Source organism: Arabidopsis lyrata, assembly GCF_000004255.2.
Source record: "Arabidopsis lyrata subsp. lyrata unplaced genomic scaffold ARALYscaffold_8, whole genome shotgun sequence".
Classification (NCBI taxonomy): domain Eukaryota; kingdom Viridiplantae; phylum Streptophyta; class Magnoliopsida; order Brassicales; family Brassicaceae; genus Arabidopsis; species Arabidopsis lyrata.
The window spans coordinates 6814657-6835209 of NW_003302548.1; the positions used below are offsets into that span (position 1 = coordinate 6814657).

Sequence of the window (20553 nt, forward strand, 5' to 3'; positions counted from 1 at the left end):
GATGAGAGAGACCGCAAAGGCTAGGAAGGAGACTGATGAGCTTAGATTAGCCAATCAGTCCGAGCGACTCGAGAGGGCGAATGCCCTCGAGTCATCCTTTGAGAATATGAAGAAAACGTTGGAAGCTAATGAGCAACCTATCAGAATCGCGAATACCGAAAGAGACTCTGCGATGTCTAACGTTCTTCGCTTGGAAGCTGAGTTAGAAGAGGCTGCGGCTCTTTTCGAAGAATCGAACCAAAATGCCGAGCTTTTAGCTAGGAATAGGGCACTCGATATCGCTGAAGCCAAACATAACGCTCGGGAAGAGATGAGGGGCTTTGGTAGGCAGCTCATTCAATCTATTACGAAGTTCACCAAGGACAAAGAGGTCTGGAGTAAACTTCTATCCGATCGAGCCGAGCTGAAGAGTAATCTAGACCTGATTGAGGAACTAGAGAGCGAGAGAGCTTCATTCGAGAGCGAGAGGAGAGAAGTTGCTTCCGAACTCGTTGCGGTTGAATCCGAGCTATCCTCAGCTTCCCGTCCTTCCCTCGATCTGAAACAGTTTTCTTCGGTGTTTGGAGATTCCCCCTCTCAATTCGAGGTAGGTGAGGGTTCTCGGCCACACGAGGGTTCTCCTGAGGCAGATGAGCGACCTTAAAAAATTATTTTGTTGAATCCATGGGGACTACTTCGCTTGACGGAAACGTTTTGTTTGAACATAGTTATGTACATGCTACTGCATTTTTTTTATATATATTTTTATTTAAGTAAAACGTTTGGATGCGATTCTAGGTTTGCAAGTCCTAGCCCACCAAAGAGGTTTCATAAATAGTGAGAGATGAGCTGATCAGGCTCACTCGCCTTTTTTAAAGAAAAAATCCTAACAAGTATTTTTCCTCGGTCTCTCGGATGCGAGGATGGAGCTCGGCTTAGGATTTTTATCGAGGGATAAAGTTTCCATAATTCATGAGAATAAAAAATGAACCGGCAATGGTTGTTATCATGGCCTAAGAACGGCTTTGAAAGAGTTGGGCCATATTTTAATTGGACCCGAGGTCTGCTCCAGCAGGCTCGCAATATGTTATTATTAATTTTAAAGAAAACTGAACGCCTTTCTCCTTTTAAAGGACTTTGAAAGAATATTAAAGTTTACTATGGGAACAAACTGAAAAATGCCGCTAGTTTCTTTCAGATCAAGCTCGAGAATAACGACTTCAAACGGAGATCCATTGTTTGAATCCGAAGATGGATTCTCTCCAAAGGGAGTAATTCACCCAACGTTTTTTTCATTTCCGGACGGGGAAAGAAAGGGTCAGTTCTCTCTCTAATTTTTAGCCTTTTCAGAAGACTGTAAATTATTTTCCGGACAGTTGACAAAATGTTTGTTAACAGATCGTCGGGAGACATAAAGCTTTATATAATAAGAGAAAAAGAATTGTAAGGAGGCGACGTGCTCTTGATGAGCGCATAAAGAAGATGGAAAGAGAGATCCTTCGCCTGGAATCTGAACCGCATGAATGGGAGAGGAACGGTTTAGACATTGTGGCCATCTTTCCTACCGGCCTCCGAAGATTCCTCCGTATGCTGGATAAATTTTTTCACCTATCCTTGGCAACCGGTGACGAACCCTCTTTTGTTTCATGTTCTTCAAAATTTCGGAGATTTCCAATGTTAAGAACTGAAGAAAATGAAGGACCGGAGGAGAAATCTACTGATCCTTCTTCCGGTCTTCTCGATTTATCTTCCGACGAAGGACTTTCTTCAGAAAGTTGTTCGGGATCGTCCACCTCGCTGGAATCGTCGTCAGGCGAAGACTTCTGATCGAACAAGTCCCTTGATTTATTATTATATATTTTTTGTAAAAATGCCATTGGGCTATAGGTCCAGCGATATTAATTACATTCCTATTTTGCTTTAATTGATTTATTTCAATCTCATTTAATGCAAAATTTTGGGGAATATAATTAGGGATTAATTCGATTATGTTTTCCATAAAAGTAGTAATTTCAGATTTTGGGAAATCGTCAATTAGCTCTCTTAAATGCGGTAGAATATTTTTTGAATATAAAGGAGATGTAGTTCACTATTGAATTTAATCAACAATAATTCTACAAAACTGTTCAAGGGAGGTAATTCATCAGAGAATTCTTCAGACTCGTTCAAAGTGATGAGTGTTGATCCTTCGAGGACGTCAGACATCGAGCTTATAAAAGCAGGAGAGTCTGGCGAACCAAAAGATTCACAAATATTGAAGAAGGGAACCAGCATTCAGGTTCCGATCATTTTAATCGAGATATTGTCACCTCAAGATCGTGTTAAGGCCAAGGAGTTTATCACCAAGGTATTATTCATCTTAGTGATTTAACTCTTTTTGTTATTGCTTAACGAAGCATTTTATTTTTTCCAGCTTATCATTCGGCACGGCGAGCTCGAAGATGAGAAGAAAAAGATTAGGAAACGGATAATGGAGCTAGAGAAGCGTCGCCTCGATATTTCTCGCGAGCTTCATCGCCTTGAAGCCCATCCTTCCGATTGGATCGAACTAGGACTTCAGGAGTACGGAAACATGCCAGGTTGTATTATTAGTATCGTTGACCTCGCAGGTCAAGGAGCAGAGCTATTCCGTAATTCAAGACCCTTCTAGATCCGGTCTTAGCTTAGCAAGAAATATTTATTTATACATTGTTCGCAACGTATCTTTATATTTATGCTCGAATATCAAATTCATAAAAACAAGATTCCATGACTGGAATAATATTTTTATTTTTATGTTATAGTTGGACTCGTGACTAGCGAGCTGCCTACGTACCCAAAATAGGATCAAGCCAAATCGTAGTTCGATTATGTTTGCTTTTAGCAATAGAACTTTTTCAAGTTGATGATGTTCCAAGGCCTTTGAACGGGATTTCCGTCAAGGTCTTGTAAACGGTAAACACCATTTCGGATCTTTTCTGTGATTTGATAAGGGCCTTCCCAGTTAATACCGAGTTTTCCAGCTCCTTCTTCTTTTGTGTTATCAAACACTCGCCTTAAAGCAAAGTCCCCAACATTCAGAGGTCTGTTTTTCAACTTTGAGTTATAGTACCGAGCGGTCAATTGCTGATAGTTTTGAAGTCGAATAAGGGATTGGTCTCGCCTTTCATCGATTGTATCGAGAATGTCTTCTAATAATTTAGAATTCGATTCCTCGTTAAGTGGAGCTTCGCTTAGGCGCAAACCTGGAACATTCAGCTCGGATGGGACTACGGCTTCCATCCCATAAACTAATGAGAATGGAGTATCACCCGTTGCTCGCCTCGGGGTTGTTCGATAAGCCCACAACACAGGGTGCAGCTCGTCATACCATCCACCTTTTCGAGCACTCAAGCGTTTTTTAAGATTGCTGAGAATGGTTTTATTGGAGGCTTCCGCTTGTCCATTTCCTTGAGGATACCTCGGCATTGAGTAGCTAACTTTTATTCCCCAAGCGGAACAAAAATCTTCAAAATCATTTGAAATGAATTGAGGACCATTGTCCGTTACTATTTCGTAAGGAACTCCATGGCGACAAATACTGTATTTCCACAAGAATGTCTTAACCACATAATCTTGTATACTTACGTAAGCTTCAGCTTCGATCCATTTGGAGAAATAGTCCGTTAGAACTAATAAGTATTGGACGCCTCGTGTTGAACGATGTATCGGACCGATTATATCCATTGACCACCTCATGAAAGGGTATGGAGCGGATATAGATGATAGAATTTCAGATGGCTGGTGAATAAGAGGAGCGTGCATCTGAAATTTTTTACACCGTTTGGCGTAATCGATGCAGTCTGAAATCATAGTTGGCCAGAAATATCCTAACCGTTTGATTTTGAAAGCTATTGCTCGTCCCGAAGAATGACTACCACAAAGTCCTTCGTGGACCTCGCTTGTCACTATTTCAACTTCGGGTCCAAAAATACATAAAAGATAAGGATCACTGACACCTCGCTTGTACAATGACTCTTTAATTATACAATACTTAGCGCTGATGATTTTTAATTTGCGAGCTTGCCATTTGTTCGATGGTAGTTCTCCATTAAGAATAAAATTTTTGATGGGTACCCTCCAGTTAGCCCCCCAATCATTAGCGGAAGTATTATCCTTGAGTATAAACTTCCTTGGTTCGGGTTCAGAAGGAATATCAGGATCTTCAATTGTCTCATGAACCTCTACATCACCTGGAAATGACTGTTTGGTTCGAGACGGTTCTTTAATGGGAACCTCTTGATCCTTTAATTTTCTTCTTGACTTTCTTTTAGGAAGTTCCAATGGTGGATTAAGTTCGTCGTCTTGAGACTTTATTCGTGATCTGGTGATGACAAGTGAACCATTCTCACTTGGTTTTGGAGTTTCGATGTATTCGGCCTCCGAAATGTTATCGTTTTCTGTTTCTTCAATCGAAATACTTCCGGAAGAAATACATTCAACTGGGATAACTCGTTTGAGTTCAGGGTCTGAGGTAGAAGCTAGGGCAGCTAACGCGTCTGCCGAAGTGTTTTCTCCTCGAGGTATTCGAACTAATTCGAATTCCTTGAATTCTTTGGCTAATTTTTTGACAGCCGAGAGGTAGGCTTCCATTCGAGGAGCCTTAGCTTCGTAATCTCCAGCAAACTGATTTACAGCTAGCTGGGAATCACAATAAGCTATTATTTTTTCTGCTCCAATTGCGAGAGCAAGCCGAAGTCCTGCTAAGAGAGCTTCGTATTCCGCTTCGTTGTTCGAAGCTGGGAACATTAGTCGAAATGATTGCTCGATTATTTCCTTTGTCGGAGTTTTGAGCCTAATACTGATTCTGGATCCTTGCTTAGAAGAAGAGCCATCCACATGTAACTTCCATGTAGAGTCCCCCTCGATAAAGGTTCCATCATCTAATGGCAGTTCGGTTAGAAAATCAGCCAGAACTTGTGCTTTTGCACTAGTTCGACTTTTGTATTCTATATCGTACTCACTGAGTTCGATAGCCCATTTCGCCAATCTACCGGACTGGCTTGGTCCGTGAAGAATTGAGTGAAGCGGATGAGAAGTTAAAACTTCTATCGGATGAGATTGGAATATCTCGTTTCCGGACTGGTAAGAGATTTGCTTATGTAAAAAATCGGCTTTTGATCACCTCGATCCTCTCGAACTAAAACTCCACTTACAGAATGATTAGAAACCGAGATGTAAAGGTAAAGTTTTTCATCCGATTCAGGTTTTGAGAGAACCGGCGGTGTTGTCAAATAAGTTTTGAGTTGATCGAAAGCCGCTTAGCATTGATCATCCCACCGAAATTTTTTGTTTCCTTTTAAAATATGATAAAAAGGGAGACATTTAGCGGTGGATTTCGAGATGAAACGATTCAACGCAGCAATTCTGCCCGTCAATCGTTGGACCTCCTTGATGTTTTTTGGTGAAGACATTGTGAGGAAAGCATTAATCTGATTAGGATTAGCTTCTATCCCTCTTTCCGTGACTATATAGCCTAGGAATTCTCCGAAAGGCACACCAAAAGAACATTTAGCAGGATTTAATTTCATTCCGAAATCAATCAAAATTTTGAAACACTGCTCAAGATGAGTGATGTGCTCAGATTTCTTAAGAGATTTCACGAGCATATCATCAATATAAACTTCCATCGTTTTGCCCAAATGTTCTGAAAACATTTTGTTAACTAAACGTTGGTATGTTGTACCAGCATTTTTTAGACCAAATGGCATAACTTTGTAACAGTAGATTCCTCTGTCTGTTATGAAGGAAGTTTTTTCTTCGTCTTCATGATTCATCATGATCTGATTATATCCAGAAAATGCATCCATGAATGTCAAGAGTTTGTTTCCGGCTGTTGACTCAACGAGCCGATCGATATGTTGGAGAGGAAAGCTATCTTTTGGGCAAGCTTTGTTAATGTCGGTGAAATCGACACATACTCTCCACTTTCCGTTTTTCTTTTTGACTACCACGGGTTTGCTAACCAGTCCGGGTATTTCACTTCTCTGATGGAACCAATTTTCAAAAGCTTATCAACTTCGTCATTGACCGCTTGAGCTCGGTTTGGACCAAGTTTTTTTCTTTTTTGCTTTATTGGTTTAAAAATAGGATCGACGTTTAAATCATGGGTAATGATACTTTTGTCGATTCCAGGCATATCTTTCGCCGACCAGGCAAAAGTATGTTTATTTTCTTTCAGAAATGTTACGAACTGATCTTTGGTTTCTGAATCTAAAGTAGTACCGATTTTTACTTTTCGGTCTGGAAATTCGGAATCAATTCCAACTTCCGTAGTAACTTCATTCGAACTGAGACCACTTGGGTAACACGAAGTGCTTTCTTGCTTAGCGTTTATCATTAATTGCTATTTAAGCTTTAAACAATGTCCCATGAGGTAGCAAGATCGTGACGTTTCCTGATCTCCTCGAATGGTTCCGATTCCACCAGGAGTCGGAAATTTCACACATTGATGATAAGTTGAAGGTATAGCCTTCATTTGGTATATCCACGGAGTTCCGAGAATTATATTGTAAGCGGTGGGACGGTCGAAAACAATGAATTCTACGATCTTTGGAACCCCTGCGGTGAGCACTTGTAGTTTTATGTTTCCCAAGGACATAGATGTGTCACTTGTGAAAACTACTAACAGTGCTGGTGGACCGATAACATCAACCTTACTGATTCCCATTCTTTGCAAAGTGCTTAGAAATATGAGATCTACCGAGCTTCCAGTATCAATTAGACACCTAGTTACTTCGAAGTTCGCAACATCTAAAGTTATCACGAGAGCATCGTCATGAGGTCCTGTTAATCCTTGAGTGTCCGAATTATCGAAAGATATAGAAGGTGTTTGTTCATTTGACTGGAAACCCACAGCGGTTTGAATTGCTACTGATTTCTTGTGCCATTTGATTGATCTGATCGAATCTCGGCATAATTTGGATCCTCCCATTATAACATCGATCCTTTTCTTAGGAGTGTTCGGAGTTCCGGGCCCATTGGGCTTATGTTTCTTTTCAGGAGGATTAGACGCTTCAGAATCTTCTTTTTCTTTATGATAAGATTCCACAAACTCCTCGATATTGAAATTAGCGAGCTCTCCAGCCGCCCACAGTTCGGTGAGGTGCTTTTTGAGTACGCTGCAATCTTTTGTAGAATGTCCGTTTACTTTGTGAATGTCGCAATAGGCACTTTCGTCTCTAACCCAAGTATTAGGAGGATTGTATCTTCCTTTGTATGGGGAGGCTTTTCCTACGGCATTAGTGGCAGGATTAACTTCGAACCGTTTTTGATCTTTTGGTTCGAATTTTTTAGTTGGATTTCCAACGACCAATTTTGCTGGCCGATGCTTTTTAGCGAGGCTAAGCTTTTCTTCTTCTGCCTTCATCCAATTAGTAGCTCTGAATAAAGCATCTTGGATATTGCTCGGACGATTGACGATGATTTCTTCCCGAAATCGGGATTCATGCCAAAGTCCGTTCCTTAAAGCAGAAAGGGCAACATCGTGCGATACCCCATGAATTTTGGCTATCACTTCTTTGAATTTAGCGATATATTTGCAAAGTGGTTCGTTCTGACCTTGGGTTAAATTCCAAAGATCCGCATCAGAAGTTGCCTTTTCCATGAACATGGAATATTGTTTTAGGAATGCATAGGAAAATTCCTTAAAACTATCAATCGTTTCTGGTTCTAACTGGGTGAACCATAACAGAGCCGGTCCGGAAAGATTCTCGAAAAAGAGTTTGCAAAATCCGGCATCTTCCTCGCCTGGTTCTAGATCAATTCTGCCTGCAGCGATCTGAAAAGCAGCGAGGTGATTTTTAGGATCTCCTTTACCATCATAAGTTGGTAACTTAACCTTCCGAGAATCTTTGATCCGAAGGTTCGAGATTCTCGAGGTAAAGGGTGTTCGACGAGTTTCTTCGATTACTCGATCGATCTCAGGCGCCGAACTGGTCGCCTGATGAAATTTTGATTTCATTTCATTAAGCTCTTGACGAACTTTGATGAAATCATCAGATAGGGTGACATCAGGATCTTCCATAAGGAATCCGTCGTCAGTGGGAAGATCTCCCTGATCTTGGGGAATTCCTTCCCCGGTTAGGTTAGCCGCTTCCCCTATGGCTGCCTAATTGCTAGTATTAGCTGGCTGGCCTGCAGGGGGGTTTGAGTAATCCCGGGAGTCGCGAATAACCTGCGCTGACGCCCAGTTGTTCGTGCTGAGGACAAATTATCTAAACGGCTCGAAACAGCGTTCTGCGCGTTTGATAAATTTGTCTGGGTGGTTTGAACACTTGTTACGGTTTGCTCGATTGAGTTCAACCTTTCACTAAAAGTGGTATTGGTACCAACAAGTGTACCTAACTGATTGGTCAGATCGGTGGTTTTCTGAGTAAGCAAGGCAATCGCATCGCTCAAAGGTTGCTGATCAGCCGTAGCTTCTTGGTTGAGAAAGAAGAAACTGAGATTAAAGAGTTTTGTGGTATCTCCCCACAGGCGGCGCCAAAATGTGGATGTAGGATTCACACTCGATTGTCTTTAAGTATTTTTGTGGAGAAAAACTCTAAAATCAACAAATAAAAATAAGGATTCGAAAAAGGAAAGTAACCAAGAAACTAAATAAAGCGAAAGAATTTGATAAGAATAAAATAGTAAAAAACCTTGCGAAATTGTAAAAGAAAAAGTATGTTGTATTGCTTGATCGTAAGAGGTAGAAAGTTGTCCTCTCCCCAAACACATGCGTTTGGGGTTGTTTTTATAGAGAAAACATGATTAATGCGGCTATTTACTACTCGTAATCATATTGATCCGCATTAATCACATAAGTTACATTTTGACCGAAACGGCTTGAATTTGAACCTTGTCTTGGGCTTCGCGTGGGCCTTCCGAACTCTTGCTTGCTAACTCCGAACTCCCATGCTTTGATGCTACCGCGAGCCTCGAACAATATTCTCCTCGCTTCGGTCTTTCTCTTTGCGAACTGTATGCTGAATAAGAGCGACTTCCGTGCTGGTAAAGATCGAACTCCTTTGGTACACTGAATCGAACTTCCAACTGGTCAAGTCCAATAAAGTATCTAGAACTCCCAACTGGTCATGTCCAATAAAGTATCTAGAAATCCGACCCCAACAAGTATTATATATATAGACTGACAAAAAAAAAATATTTTCACTTATTACTATAATATATCAAAACTTTATTTTAAAATGGGAAAAATGTCGTTAAAATCCCCAACTTATTCAAAACGTTGATTTAAATCCTCAACTCATGACGAAACGAAATAAATATCAAACTTATGTTGACTTTCCAAATAAATATTAAACTTATGTTGACTTTCCAAATAAACACCAAACTTTCATTGACTTTCCAAATAAATATCAAACTTCTGTTGACCTGACCATATTAGGTTCGACGTTAAGTGGGTTAATAAATCCTCAACTCATGACAAAACGAAATAAATATCAAACTTATGTTGACTTTCCAAATAAATATCAAACTTATGTTGACTTTCCAAATAAATATCAAACTTCCGTTGACCTGGCCATATTAGGTACGACGTTAAGTGGGTTAATAGATCTCGTTAACGGAGGTAATTTTCTATTAACATATATGTTAATTGATAACGACATTGTTTCATATAACAACAAAACGACGTCGTTATGTCGTAACGATTGAATTAAATCCCTAAAGTCAATCTTAGATCCCCAAATCGAGCATTATCCCTAACCCTAAATAGAGTATGATTTGAAACTCGGGATTTTATTGAACAGTTACGACAAAACAACGTCGTTTTATGTTTAGAAGGAATACTTGTTAGTGTTTTGATCAACAAACGAACTCTGTTTTAACAGAGTATGAAGAAACTTGTTCTTATTGATAAGATAAAATGTATTACACACAATGATGTTATTGAGTTTGACTCGATCTACTTATACAACACGAAACAACGTGTACGTACATGTGTTAATCGAAAAGACACAACTTTACGAACAGACACAACTATACGTACGTACATTCATGACTCTTACGTAAATAACTAACTTATATGAATACGGCTTTAAGTTATATGACTTAGATGAGATTTGATTATAGTTCAACAATACTGTCATTTTTAATTAGCGGGTCTGTTAACAGAAAATTAATCCTGTTAACATTGTCTGTTAACTCACTTAACGTCATGCCTAATATGGCCAAGTCAATGAAAGTTTGGTGTTTATTTGGAAAGTCAACATAAGTTTAATATTTATTTGGAAAGTCAACATAAGTTTGATATTTATTTCGTTTCGTCGTGAGTTGAGGATTTAAATCAACGTTTTGAATAAGTTGGGGATTTTAATGACATTTTTCCCATTTTAAAATATATAATATATAAAATTTAATCCGTGCTATAGCATGTGTCATGATCTAGTTGTAATATTAAAACGATTTAGTGATTAACCATATATTATTTTATGTTGTTTTGGATGAAGTTATATGATATTTAGGTGTTTTAAAAAAAAAAAATTCTTAATTCAGTGATAAAAAGTTAATCTTGTGATCTATATTGATGTTATATTTGATTTATATAAATTTAGGAAAGGTTAAAGAAAATCCCGTGTTATGAAGCGTTTTGAAAGTATCGATTTTGTTTTTGAAGCATTGCGATTTTTGTGATTCCAATTTAAGAAGCTTGTTAAAGTAGATAATTGAAAGTATAATTTTCTTCTTCTTTATGTTTTCAAAATTTAATTATGATTAGTCCAAATAATTAAAAATTAATAAATTGTCGAATTTAGTTTTCTTTTTCAGTACGAAGGTAACATAGAAAGGACTAGCATAAGGAAGATAGTTGGGAATATGCACAAAATAGCCAAATTTTTTAGAATAATTAACAAAATACCCATGTCCTACAGTAAATTGTCGGTAACATATCAGAGAGCAAAAAAAAAAACAAATCGGAGAGCACGTGTAATTACGTAAATGTCATTTGTAACACGTTTTTTCTTGAATTACATCTGATAGCATAATATATCTTTTTTATCATGTTATTTTATAGTATTACACGTTATTTATAAAGAGCACATGCTATTTCTTGAAAAAATATATTATATTCAGTTTAATATCACTTTTTATCATGTTATTTAAAATCACATGTGATTTCTTTAAAAAAAAGTTTTATTTTTTAGTAATACAGAGTTTTTGTTAAGATTACATGTGATTTCTTTTTAAAAAAAATTATGTTCAAGTTAAATTTTTCCATAACAAGGTTTTTTCTTAAAAAATCACTATGTAACAATTTTTTTTTAAAACAATTTACTACGTTTTTTGAAATATCATGTCTTTTACTTAAATATAACATGTGAAATTTAAATCTTACGTGCTATTTTAAAAAATCTCATGAAACTGTCTCGCCTACTGTTGATTTCGAAACAAACGAAGGATAGTTTTGTTATTTCACTTCTTCTAACAACGTGGATCCATGATTATTTTGCAACAAAAACTTTTCTCTCTGCTATTTCTTAATTTATGTGTTTTATTTGGCTATTCCTTAATATTACCCAAGATAATTCGAATTGTTTCACCTTGTTGTGTTATTTCTACGAATTCTACAAAGATAATTATTTGAATTCTTTCACTTTAAATTTATAAACTATTATTATATTGAGATTTACCTAGAATGACTCAAAACTTAACTAAAATAACTAAAATGACTCACAGTGGATTGGGTTTACTAGACTAACCCAAATTTTAGGTTAAAAGTCTAAATAACTTTCTTGGTAATAATAATAACAAGTCATGCCATCCTCTATTAAAAAAAAAAACTAAAAAATAAATAAAAGAAATAAGTAAATAAAAAAAGAAATAAAGAAATGAAATCAAAATTAGAAACCCGATTATCATCTCCGACGGTTTCACTCTAACAACTAGGCATGGACATTCGGATTTTAGATTGGATTCGGTTCGTATTTTTTGGATTCAAATAATTTGGGTAGGAGTGTTAATTATCCGATCGGGTGTTTTATGACTATTCGGTTCGGTTTCGGTGCACATAGTGTAGGGTTCGGATCGGTTTTGTGAAAAAAGCTAAAAACATTTGTTCAATTTTAATAAAATTTGATTAAAATTCGTAAAAATTGTATAAATTTAACAAATAAAACTAAACATTTTCAGATATCTAGGTTATTTCAGATCTTTTTTTGTTATTTGGTAGTTTTGAGTATAAAATTATAACTAAATATAATAAATATTTTTGGATATATAACTTTATTTCGAGTTTTCGGATATCCAGTTGGTTTTTGGTTCAGATCGGATTCGATTAGGATAATTTAGGTAGGAGAATTCAATATGCGTTCGGGTTTTATGACTATTTGGTTCGATTTTGGAACCGGGTTTTTTGGTTCGGTTTTAGATCGGTTTTCGTATTTCGGATTTTATGCCCAACCCTACTAAAAACCATAGATTCATCTCACTTACACAGCCGACTTGAGGAGATCTAACACAACGACGGAGATGCATGTCGAAATAGTTCGTTGATTTCGAGTTTCCATGGGTCATTGGCTTGAACGTTTTGCGAGGTAGCATCTATTTCTTCTCCGGTGGTTATTTGACCTCTTGGCGTTTTCGAGATCTCTGGCTATTCAACGTTGCTTTCCTTTGTCAATCGGCGTTGTTATAGATAAATTTCTTTCATTTAAACCCAATTATATATGTGAATCAGTGAATAATTAAACCCTAATTTGTCTCTTTTGTCCACTCCGCTTCATGTGTTGTTACTATTCAGACCCTTAGATATAGAAAAGTTTCTATAAATTCAATAATTCTAGGCCTGGACAAAATACCTGACCCCAAGATCCGAACCGAATCCGATCCAAAATATCCGATCCAAATGTACTTCAGTACCACGTCTAATACCTGTCGGATCTTCATCTCTTGTAACTTCGGGTTCGGGTTCGGGTTCGGGTTTTGGATCCGAACCTATATACATACATTACATCAGATATATACATATATGTTTGTTTCCAAAGGCTAAAGAGACATTATTACACATTAAACTTTACTTGCCTTAGCCTTGTTCGGCTTCCCCCTTTGCGATTTTTAAGAAGCATCGAGCATATAACAACAAATCTTAACAATCTGGAAACCCTAATTCATTTCTCATTGTCGTCTCCTCCATCTGACCCGTCAAGAGCTCTTTCCCACGTACCATTCGTTTTTCTTCTTTTTTCTGATTTCCTGCTTACTTCATTAAATCACTCATTTGATTATTTTGTTTCAGCTGCATTTGATTTCGTTTCGATTTCTTATTTCTTTGTTATATTCTTTGTAATTCTGTTTAGATTCCTAGTTAATTTCTTCTTATTTCTCTATTTTCATTTGTTAATTTCTTCGATTTAGTTTCAAAATCATTAGATCTGTTTTTTTTTTTTTTTTCATTTGACATTGATGCTTGATGCTTTAGTGAGTAAGCGTCTCTTTAACATCACTGCATCAGTATATATTTGTTGAAAAAAACTACATATGAGTATATGACTTTGTTCTTGTAATGAAAAAAACTGCATAAACAATTAAAAATCGTATTTGTTAGAAACAAAAAACTGCATATGATTTTGTTATTGTAATGAAAAAAGACCGCATAAAACAATGGCCTTGAATGGAGGAACATATTATTGGTGGAAGAACTGCTTTGAAGTATGAACCATCATTGATTAGCCATTCAAAAAAAAAAAGATATGAAAAAGTGTATGAGACACTTATGGTTCACAATTATTTTGTCTTTTGGCCCCGAATGGAGAAAGCGTACCAGGCGGAGCGGATCAAGCGGATTATGCGTATCAAGCAGAACAAAAGCGGATAAAGCAGATCTGGCGGTACAATTGCGGATCGAGCGGATCTGACGATTTAAAATAGATGTTTGAATGGTAAAAGCGGACCAAATATTGCGGATCATATTATATAATATTTAATTATGATTTTGTTTGTAAATACAGTAAACATATTTATTGTGAAAACTATAAAAATGTTAAAAAGAAAACTAATTCAAATACAACACCAAAAAAGATTAGTATCTACTATTTTGATTTTTCCATAACATATCTACAATATTTTCCCTGATATTTGCCATAAGATCGCCATCAACTATTTCTCCAGCTTCCATATCCCCTAGATCAATCTCAGAATTTGTGTCTGTAATCTCTGTCTCTCTCATTACTTCTGCAAAATCGTCATCTGAAAATTTTGAAATTCAGATAAAATTATGTAGTCCCATTGTAGCCATTACCACTCTCTTTTGCACAAGAGTATTATATCTAGGAAATTCACAAAGAATTCTCCATTTTTTCTTCCAAACTCCAAATGTCCTCTCAATAACAGAACGTAAAGATGCATGACATCGATTAAACAGTTCCTGCTTATTCCTAGAAGGACCATTTTTAAATTGTGCCATATGATACCGAATAACCCTCTTTCGTGAAGATCTATATGGAGCAAGAAAACCTTGTTTGTTTGGATAGCCAGAATCAACTACATAATATTTTTCTGTTGGAGGCAAAGGAAATTCAGAATCACTGTCTTGTGCGATTGTGAGAACTGCCGTATCATGACAAGATCCGGGTGCTCCATTCCAAACATATGTGAACAACATATTCAAATCATATATTGCCATGATGTTGAATGATATTCTACCATGTCGATCCCAATACATTCCTTGTAATTCAGGTTTTCAGACTAAACTATAACTACGCTAAAATTTAGAAAAACAAATAAGAATATTTACCCGCGTTGATGTTTCTGTAGGAAAATTTGTATCAGCTTCCCCGGTGTTATTCATATCTACAATAGTGAAAATATGTCATTAAGTAGATAAAATAAGTATGAAACCAAAGCAATTATGTGTTGTTAATATTAAATTTTAATTATATCTATATTTTGATTTTATATAATCTACAATTTAAAATTCTTTATAATTATTATTTACACTTAAATACAAATAATAACATGTATTTTTGTGTTTATATAATAGGGGCAATTATAATTACTTTCATACATAATTATAATATAAATTACACCATATAACAGTTCGTTTTCTTTGAAAAAAGTATATGTAATTGTGTATATATATTTTTGATATTACTTAGCTATTAATAAAATATCAAACATTAATAATTATTTTGTTATATCAATAAAAGTAAAATTTTACTATATTTATACTTTATATAAAAATAACCAAAACTAATTTTAAATTTTATGTAACATACATTAAATTATTTTATTTATTTCATGGAAATTTTACATTACAAAACAAAATCCTAATAGTTCACAAATTGTACTTATAAATAAATATGTTTGAATTTCAATAATTTTATACAATTTTTTGAAGTTATAAATACATTAATCAATAAAATTATTCTATTTTTAATGAATTTATATGTATGAAATAATAATAAAATAGAAACATACCTTCTTGAATACAAAAATGAATAATTACTTTTTTTTTTTTTGTAACAGATCGTAGCTTTTGTGTAAAAAAGAGTATAAAAGATATGATTTTTGGTGTGTACAAAAATGTGTCTTTACAATCTATTATATAGGCAAACATTGATATTTTAAAATAAATAAAATATTGGTCTTGAACCGTGTGTTATCTCTTACGGATGATTAACCTTTTTTTCCAGCGTTTGTGGTTCACCCACTTATCACACTATAAGACAAAAAAGCATGCGATTTAAGTTTCTCCCATTTTGCTTTGTATCCAAATAATAATTACTTGAATACAGTAAAAGCAGATCATGTAGAGAAGTGTGCCATCCACTTTTTATCCATCTATTATCCATCACCCATTCAAAACCTTTGGGCTTGAATGGAGACGTGGAATAAAAGCAGTTCATTTGGCGGAGCGGAACGTACGCAGTTTAGTTCCCATTCAACAATCAAAATTGATCTGCTTGTGTTTCTTATTAAAAAAATGAAACATAGTAAAGCGTTCCAAATAGTGTCACATGCAGTCCAATTTTACAAAGGAAAGTGGAGGCTTAGAATGGTAAAAGCAGTTCAAGCGTTACAGATCATGCAGATCTTGCAGAAGATGCAGGACAAGTGCAGAACATGTAGGACAAGTGAAGATCATACAGATCAAGCAGTTCAAATATGAGTTCGAATGGTGAAAGTTGTTCAACATGTGCAGATCAAATTATTAAATAATAAATAGTACACAATATAACTAAAAATTTATTAAGAACTACATATTGTTATAAACTTTATTAAAAATACATATATAAAATAAAGTTTTATTTTTAGTTTATTTTTTATTTTATTTTATATAATGTTATAATATATTATGCTATGTATAAATAAAATCATATAAAACTAAAATATATTAATCTATTAAATAATTTTAAATATTAAACATAAAATATCCAAATACAACACATAAGAGTGAAAAAAGACAATATATAAGCAAAAACAAATTAAATTTAATGGAAAGTATTTTGATTTGCCCATAACATATCAGCAATATTTTCTCTTATATTTGCCATATGATTTCCGTCAGGTATACTACCTCTCTCCATGTCATCAAGATCATTCTCAGAATTTACGTTGTTGATATTTGTATCTCCCATTACTTCAACAAAATCCTCATCAAAATAATTCGAAATTCTGATAAAATTATGTAGTCCCATTGTAGCCGTTACCACTCTTTTTTGAACATCAATATCATATCTGGGAAATTCACAAAGAATCCTCCATTTTTTCTTCCAAACTCCAAATGTCCTCTCAATAACAGAACGTAGAGATGCATGACATCGATTAAACAACTCCTGTTTATTCCTAGGAGGAGGACCATTGTAGAACTGTGACATGTGATACCTAACAACTCCGTTCCGCGAAGATCTATAAGGTGCCAAAAAGCCTTGTTTATTTGGATACCCAGAATCAACTACATAATACTTATCTCTTGGAGGCAAAAGATCTTGTGCCATCGTTAGAACTGCTGTATCGTGACACGATCCAGGTGCTCCATTCCAAACATATGTAAACAACATATTTATATCACATATTGCCATGATATTAAACGATGTTCTATCGTGTCGATTCCAATACATTCCTTGTAGTTCAGGCTTCACCTTAACACATACATGAACTCCATCTATAGCTCCAACAAATCCACTGAAATATGGCCAATATCTTCGATCCCTTTGTAGTTTTTTAGGAATTCGACGTAGTTCTTGTCTTGTTGGAGTCTTGATATAATCACAAGCAAGTAACTCTGTCGCTCTAAGGACTTCAAAAAATTTCCGATTCACTGTTTCTTGCGTTCGTCCAAATCGTAACCCAACATCTCTTTGAACTTCATTGTGTCCACATATCCGTAAAAACATGGCAACACTCTTTTCAATGCTAACATTCAATGTAGGTTGTAATCCATAACGTATTTCCATTACGTCACATAATGATCTAAAACAATCAAGAGACATTCGTAGTAACTGAAGACAAGCAGCACTATCTTCTTGTATTCGACGCCAAATATTTCTCCATCCCAACCCGCCATCTGTTTGAATTGGCCCTCTTTCAAAATTTCGATTGTAGTAACTCAATGACGGTTGAATTATTAACTCTTCAAATTGCTCATTTTCCAAATTCCATAATTCAATTCTCTCTTCATAATTTAGATTGTGTACACCTTGTGATCGCAATTGGCATATACGAAAAGCCTGAAATTTTTAAACACGAAACAAAAATAAACTAATGAGAAATAAAGTAAATCAACAGTACTAGTACATTCTGACATTACAAAAATATAATGCAAAATAAAACATAAAGGAAACTAAAACACAAGCGTTATTGAACTAGTTCTCAGATGCTGAATCACTTTGATGAGTTTCGGGCGCAACTGTTGTAAACTTTGGCGCTGAAACTCTCTGAAGCCAGTTATTGTATCTGTTAGGGTTGTTTCAAATGATTGTTTTCTACGGCTTCCTCGTGAACCACTCCTGGTAGAAATTTGGGAGTTTCCTGCACCTCTTTGCGAACTACTTCCACGCCTGACTCCACCTCGTTGTTGAATTCTGGATGTAGGAATCTGAAAAGGAGCAACGGGTGACGAATTCTGATGCAAACTTTCACGGATGAACGCATTTGACTGACGTGTTTCATCATCAATGTTAACACGATACACCTCTTCATTTTCTTGTGGCTCAGGAACTTGACTGTCTTGCATATCACCATCATATGTTTCAAAGTATACATGACCTTCATCATTATCCAGACCATCATTCCTCAGCTGTTCTCTTCTTTGGTTCACAGAGAATTGAGGCTGCGAGTGGACGTCATATAATATAAAACATCGTTGCATCACATCCCAAAGCTCTGGCGGCTTTCGTTTAAATGATTTGACAATTTTACAAACCTGTTAATAAGATAATAAATTTTTTAGCTTATAAATCTTTTTTAAATTTTACTAAATTATATTTTGGTTATGAGAGACATTATAAATACTTACTTCACGCTCTTTCCACCATGAGTTAGATGCCGATATCACAGATGTAGTAGTATCAACCGAGATGCCCGTGGAATCTTTCATAAGATGCTTGTATTTCTTGTATTTTCTTTTTAGTTGATCAAGTTTTTCTTTGAAGAACCGATAATTTATGTTTAGATTAAACTCCTTGTTAAACTTGTCAACGATAAATTCTCTACCAAGGGGTGTAGGATCTTTGAAACGATAATTGCCCATGGCAATTGCTTGATCGTACAACTCAAGAAATATTCTTTCTCGGTTAGGAGTCCATTTAAAATTATCTTCACTCTACAAATTATAAAAAAATTTAATTATTTTTTATTTAAATTCTAATTACTTGAAAATTCAGGAAAAAAATTAATTTCTAACAAACATACCCGTGCTGATATTTCTGTGGGAAGATTTAGATCTTCTTCTTCTGAAAAATTTATGTTTTGTCGTCTATTCGACGCCATATCTACAATTTTAAAAATAATATAAGTAATACTAAAACAAATAATAATATACTAAATAATGTGTTGTGTGACAATAAAAAAAATATTATGTAAATATTACACATTTATGAAATATAAACAATGAAAGATAGAAATTTAGAGTTATCTACAATCAAACATAATTTACAAATTAATATGTATGAAATTATTATGCATATCTACATCATAAAAAGCATATCATTTTAAATATCATAATTTTGAATTATTCTATTTGTAAGTATATATAAAAATAAAAGTATCTATTAAAAATATATTAAAAATAAAAGTATATATTAAAAAATAAAAGTATATTTTAAAGTATATACTAAAAATAAAATATTAATTAAACTAATACTAAATAAACTTATAAGAAGCAATATAAATTTAATTACTTTAAACTAACAAACTTCTTTTACTAGAATATTGCAAAGTAAAGATGTAGTAGTAAATTAAAAAGTTAAAAATAAATATTTTTTTTAAAAATAGATTGATGCATATATATTTATGTTGTTATATATTTATGTTTATATTTATGTTTATAATTCTGGTAGGGTATTTGAAAAAATAGTACCAAACAATTACTAGTCCTCTATCTAAGCGTTTAACTTTTTATTTTTATTTGATTTAGTTCATAATTAATATTGCACAACCAAAAAAAAAACGAAAATAAATATACGAAATTATTACAGTTTTGTCGCTTTCTAAAACCTCCTTCTAACAGAATAAAAAACTTCATAACCCGGCAAACATGACTACTCAAGAAACTCAAATACACCTCCGGGTGCGACGACGACGACTGATACATCCATTAACGTCTAGATAGAAACCTTCAAAGCGCGATCAAATCATAACAGATTTGCAAAGCAAGGACAAGGAGAAAAGCCTAATCTCTCAAATAACACCGAACTTGAACGAGCAAGATCACGATGGAGCGAGACAGTTATCAACCACAGCGAGCAACACCAAGAAAAAAAACATCAGTTCACGTTGTTCTGTTTTAGGTTTCGAGTTTGGGTTCAAAACATTATGGCTCCGACTAGTAACACGTTATTAAGGTTGAATTGCAGTCGATGTTATAATTTGATGTAATTTGCAGTCAAAATTATGTGGTATAAACAGTAGAATGATGTAATAATTTGTTGTAGAAATATGAGTTATCAGTCTGATCAATACTAGTGACTGGTAACTATTATGCTTTAAAAGTTGCAGTATATGTTATTAAAACTAATTAAATTAAATATCAATAATAATAATAATATTTCTTACAAATTATATAATATAAAAAAATAATACTAAAAATATTTAATTTGAAAAATATTTATGTTACATAATAGTTATAAAACTAATGACTTACATTTCCTAGCATATTTAAAATTTCATCAATATTAAATATAATCCTATAAATAGTTTTTGACAATTAAATAAAAATAAAAAACATAAATTAAAAAATTGAAAGATATTAAGAAAATTAAGAAATTTAACTACCTATTTTTTGTGAAATTTTATTGAATAAAGTTAAGATAATAATAACAAATTTTCTCATTATTCAAATTAATTTAAGACATTTTCTTCTAATTTAAAACTAATTTTCGTTTTTTTAAAAAAATA

General features: G+C 34.4%; 2 protein-coding genes across 2 annotated transcripts; both read right to left on the reverse strand.

Annotated features, from left to right (window-relative positions):
- Positions 1-16397: 16397 nt before the first annotated feature.
- LOC110230342 (putative nuclease HARBI1) lies at positions 16398-17393 on the reverse strand. The gene has a single exon (XM_021032960.1). It carries the CDS (start codon positions 17391-17393, stop codon positions 16428-16430), a length of 966 nt encoding a protein of 321 aa, XP_020888619.1. The 3' UTR covers positions 16398-16427.
- Positions 17394-17779: 386 nt separating this feature from the next.
- On the reverse strand, positions 17780-18815 carry LOC9301616. Its single transcript, XM_021032968.1, has 2 exons — positions 18455-18815; positions 17780-18361 (listed from the first exon to the last, which is right to left on the reverse strand). The coding sequence occupies exons 1-2, from the start codon at positions 18686-18688 to the stop codon at positions 17780-17782; spliced, it is 816 nt and encodes a 271-aa protein (XP_020888627.1). The 5' UTR covers positions 18689-18815.
- Between the last annotated feature and the right edge of the window lie 1738 nt (positions 18816-20553).